The 5,465-nt window shown below is 32.0% G+C and overlaps 1 protein-coding gene across 1 annotated transcript; it reads left to right on the plus strand.

Annotated features, from left to right (window-relative positions):
- Positions 1-2,274: 2,274 nt before the first annotated feature.
- LOC111084981 (putative uncharacterized protein DDB_G0286901) lies at positions 2,275-5,192 on the plus strand. The gene is made up of 2 exons (XM_022381756.1): positions 2,275-2,357; positions 3,510-5,192. The coding sequence occupies exon 2, from the start codon at positions 3,696-3,698 to the stop codon at positions 5,154-5,156; it is 1,461 nt and encodes a 486-aa protein (XP_022237464.1). The 5' UTR covers positions 2,275-2,357; positions 3,510-3,695; the 3' UTR covers positions 5,157-5,192.
- The last annotated feature ends 273 nt before the right edge of the window (positions 5,193-5,465 follow it).

Consider the following 5,465-nt stretch of genomic DNA (forward strand, 5'->3'; position numbering starts at 1 on the left):
GGCCAAACTGGTAGCTACACTTATAGCACTGATAAGAATTTTACAGCAAATATTCATTCATTAGCTAGCCAGGCCGCATATTTCATTTTACCCACCACCATACTCCAAGCTGAACAAAAAATGCGGCCTAACTAACTTATGAATGAATATTTGCTGTAAATTCTTCTCTTCGCTAGAAATGTAGCTACCAGTTTGGACGCCAGTTTTGATTTCATTCCTTTAATTCGCACACTCAATACATTTTTGCCCGCACCTTTTTTCACACCTAAGGTGTTTTTGATTAAATTGGCTTACAATAAGGCGGTATCCTAGTGGCACAGCAGTATGTCTGCGGATTTACAACCGGGTTTCGATACCCGTGGTGGGCAGAGCATAGATAGTCCATTGTGTAGCTTTGTGCTTAATTACAAACAAACTACACAATAAAGCCACTCTTTTGTTAATCAAACACCGAACATACACTAAGCATAAATGTTCGAATTCATTTACAGGTAGATAATTAATGAAAGGCTAAACAATATAGTCTGTTCTTTCATATAGCTATAACTTTTTTTTTTAATGTCTTTTGTATTTACATTTTCTTCACTGTATATTTTCTTACATGAAGGGGTTACACTACCCAGAAAAACTTGAGTTCTTTCTTTCTTATTACGTTTAAGTTTCGACTTTCGGTATCATATTTTGTTTCAACACTTACTAATGATCCTTGACAACTTTTTTTCGCTACCTCTTGGACAATAGAAATGAAAAATAGTTTACTTTGACTTCGTTATTCTAGCACTCAGTTGCTAGCAAGAAAGAATTACAGGTATTCGTCTTCTTTTCAACAAAACATTACACTCTTGTGCAATCTTATTATGATAAAATTTATTGTCTAACAAAACAAGGAAAATATAGCAATCCTACTGTGACAGTATGTTAGGAATAAATATTATTTGTGATCATTACCCATGCATAATTGGTACATTTATGTCAAATGTATGCCTAACCACTATATATATATAATAATTAAGACACTTATTTTCACTAGTGATACCGGTATTATATGTTGTTGTATCATATAACAAAGCCAATTCTGACGTTCTTGAATCATATATCCCATGTACATAATGGAGTGAAAATTATTCTCATCTATACAGCTGGTTGTTTTATGTTACCTGTGACGTAGTGGCGTGCTGTTAAAGTTTTACACTATTTCTTAGTTTCTTCCTTGACTGTTTATGTAGTACAGTCACTGCATGTTTTACTGCTCTAGTCAAATGAATGAGATGAGCAAACAGTTTGGAATTGGTGTCAGTTTTGAAATTTGAATGAATATAAGTGACAAGCAAAGGAATACATTTAAATGTTTCACGAAATTATTACCAAGTAGGAATGTGGAAAATGATGGAGGAGGTTAAGTTGATCAAGTACGTGAAGTATCTCTTACAATTCCATTTGTTTATATTACAAAAGTAATCAAACTAATCAGGAGATACAAAATTACTTTATTAAATGTTTATAGGACCTTCAAGCTAGAAACAACAGTAAACGCTCTTCGTTTTATTAAATATATATATGATGTTCTTTATAAAGCTTGATTTATAGGTTTAATCGCCTGTAATTGATATTCGTGAAAATCTGCTCATCAGTTTAAAAGATTCATTAAACCATAAATCGTATTTTTACATTAAATGGTAAGAATCAAAACGTGCACATTTTATTTGCTTTTTAGTAATGGATACATAGAATGTATGTCGTAATCATGTCACTAGATGGGAGCACTAACAAAAGAATACATAGAAATTATACCGATATAATTTTACTGTAACAATTAATAGACTACAACGTTTTCTATAAGTGCAAGAACCAGAATTTTTCATTTGTTATCAAAACTTTTTAATCGTACTATTCCGTACTGAGATTTAACGTGCGTCATATACATACTCGTATATTGAGTGTTTTACTATTCAAGGAGTCTCTAAAAGGAAAATATTACTTGGATTAGATATACCACTTGACACGACTACAATAATTGATAAAGACACTTTGTCTTTTTTATATTGATAAATGATAAGCATAAATGAGTATGTATTTACACATAACTTTTCTTTTACAAGAAAGCGTAATGAATTAGAGCACTCTGTAAAGTGCCTTATAATTTGTTAATTTTTGTGAAACTTTAGAAAAGCAAATCAATACATAGTGTAAGTTTATTTTTATTGCTATTTTTTCTTAAATTAGTGATAACAATAATTGTATTTCTTTTTATAGATACCATGAGAAGAAATAATTTTGCATTGATCTTATTAGTCCAGTCAGTACTTTGGATCCAGGTATTGACGCTACACGATGATAAGATAACTAAGGAGAGTAAGGTAAGAATTTTGAAATGTAAACATGTTTACTTGATTGTTTGTTATGAATTTCGCGCAAAGCTACACGAGGGCTATCCGCGCTAGCCGTCCCTAATTTAGCAGTGTAAGACTAGAGGGAAGGTAGCTAGTCATCACCACCCACCGCCAACTCTTGGGCTACTCTTTTACCAACGAATAGTGGAATTGACCCTCAAATTATAACGCCCTCACAGCTGAAAAGGCGAGCATGTTTGGTGTGACGGGGATTCGAGCCAACGAACCGCAGATTGCGAGTCGAGCGCTCTAACCATCTGGCCATGCTTAGCCATTTTTTACTTGATAACGATATAAAATTACGTGCCCATCGTGGATAGCACACCTGATTTTTAGTGTTATAAATTTTCAAGCTTACCGCTTAGCCACCGGAAAGGGGAGCAGTAATTTAATAATATTGTTCATTTTCAAAGACAATCTGCGCTAATCGTTCATAAATTTTGAATTAATATATTTTTAAAGAAGCACCAACCATCTGTTCTTCGACTTCTCTTGTCTGACTAAATATAGTGGAAATTGGACATCACTCTTAAAACATACCCACGGCTTCAAAGTGCAGAACGTAACTTTTTTTTATTTCCTATAAGTGGACACGAACGATGGACTCGCACATTGGTGGTGTGGAACGTCAAAGTCACTATTATGCTAGGTCCCTTTTGATAATATATTAAGTTAACATAAAGTTCTAAAATAAAGCTTGTTGTAAGTCCGAGGGCTTATAATGCCAAATCTTGGCTTTCGATATTCGTGATAGGCACCGCACAAATAGAACATCGTGTAGCATTGTGCTTGACAATAAAACAAACAAGTTGATGTAAGTTAAGTATTGCTTCTTTTACTTGAAAATGTACTTAAGAAAAACAAAAATAAAACACAGTTACCTAATCATAAGTGATTGAAGTAAAATATATGTAAGATTTATTTAAAAACTGGTATATGCGTGATGATATTTAGTATGTTTTAAGTTTTCATTTTTATTTGTTACTGTTATATGTTGAAAATGGGAACTAATTATAAGAAACTTGGAACAGTTTGATCACAAGGTTTAAATAGCCAGGAGCTAATGCGTATGCTTAATGTACAAATTGTTGATTTTTATATATATTGTTTTCAACTTAGGGTTTGTTCCAATCATTAGTCACCCCATCTTACTCTAATGTCAACATTTCAAGTTCAAAACAAACTCAGCATCTCAAGTTGAACTATTTTCTGGAAAACAAAACCAAAAATAAAGTACGAGTACGCAGACTTTCTAGGAGAAAAAGATATGCAAATGTTCTATTAGAAGACGGTGGAAATTCGATAATGAAATCAGCTTCCAATCAACTAGAGACTGTTAATAAAGACACGGAATGGGATAAACAAGAAATGTCTGACAGTTTTCCTTGGGATAATTCACATAATAGCATAACAGTAAAGAGTACGTCAAAGTCCATTCAAAGTCATCGAAAGAATGAGGACACTTCAGTGTACAATGCACAGGAGTCATATCATTCCAACTTCGTCTTTACAACAAAAAACAGTAACCAAATGAATTATAAGAATAACCTTATGAACGATAAACCGGATTTTAGAATAAAACGTGATATGAAGAGTACGTATTACTCTCAAAGAGAAGATCAAATTAACCAAACGAGTCATCAAAACCAGCTTACGCGAAACAAGAACATCTACGACAATAATAATAAAAATTTATCTTTTCTCCTGCCATCTTTTCGCAATAAGACTCCTAACGTTGAAAATAAAATGATGCTAAATCTCAGCAATAAAAATATCAGTGATGCTGAAGATGAAATGTCGTCATTGTACAGTAATGTCATTAAATATGGAAATCAGACTATTTTATCATTTAGTAATGACCCTAGTCATACTGACTATAAAAACCTAACACTCTTTGACAGCAACTCCTCTAACTTAAGCAATAAATATGTTTCATCCGATATCATTCCATATTCATCGTTGATTGAGAAGATAACTGCTGTATCTAAAGGATTGTTCACAGTACTTAGCCAGAATCAAAGTAATATACCTGGTGTAACAAATTTCGTTTTCATCAAACAAGTTTCCAATTTCTCTAATGAAAACATCTTACCATTCCTTATTAAAAATGACATTTCACTGTTAAATAACCAAACTAAAACTAGTATTAAGAACACTGTTGTGGCAAAGAATAACATTTTACCATTCGGAAGTAATAATATATTACTGTTGAACAGTAACACAAATATTTTGGCCTATAAGATATTTTTTTCCAGTAATGGTAATATCAAGTTTCATAAAAACATATCTTACAGTAATAGGAATGTAACTTCACCCTCCAGCAACATTACTAGTATCCACAGCCATAAAACAAAACCTTTCAGAAGCAAAGCTACAAAAGCTGGTATTAATACAACTTCATCTTTCAGCTATACTACTACAACCTGTTGTCATGCAACAAAGTCCTTTAATAGCAAGGATACAGAAGTTGGTAACAATATTACTTCATTTACTAGAAACACAACTAACACTCTGGATAATAAAACAAAAACCCACATTGAAAATACTACACTAGTTGGCATTAGCACTTTACCCAACAAAAGTAGTAGAAATGTATCATTTTCACCTTATTTGAACTCTTCTACTGATTTGGAAGTTGAAGTAACAAGAAGAAACCATCCAATGACAAATGGTTCTAGTAATGCCACAGAAATGTTACCTCCAGAATTTCAGAACGACATTGCATCTTTTCAAAACTTATTAGAAAGAGTTTTTGGTAAACTATGAACAACATTTGATAGGTATTAAAATGAATTTTTGTCAAAATGGAATCAGTTAGGATCAAATCAGATTTTAATAAGATTTAAAATTTGACTTTGAACAAATAGATTTAAAAACATTATTAGCGTCTCCATTCAATTTTGAGTGTAACAAATTATATTATTTATGATTTTGTAAATTGTGTGAATACAGTAGTGAAATAAATTATTAGTTATTTACAAGTACATTCTTCTCCTTTTTAAAACGTGTACAACTATGTAATCAGACTATAACATTATTTGTGTAAAAACAATAGTAAGTTCAACATTGCATGAA

Source organism: Limulus polyphemus, unplaced genomic scaffold (assembly GCF_000517525.1).
Source record: "Limulus polyphemus unplaced genomic scaffold, Limulus_polyphemus-2.1.2 Scaffold188, whole genome shotgun sequence".
Lineage (NCBI taxonomy): Eukaryota > Metazoa > Arthropoda > Merostomata > Xiphosura > Limulidae > Limulus > Limulus polyphemus.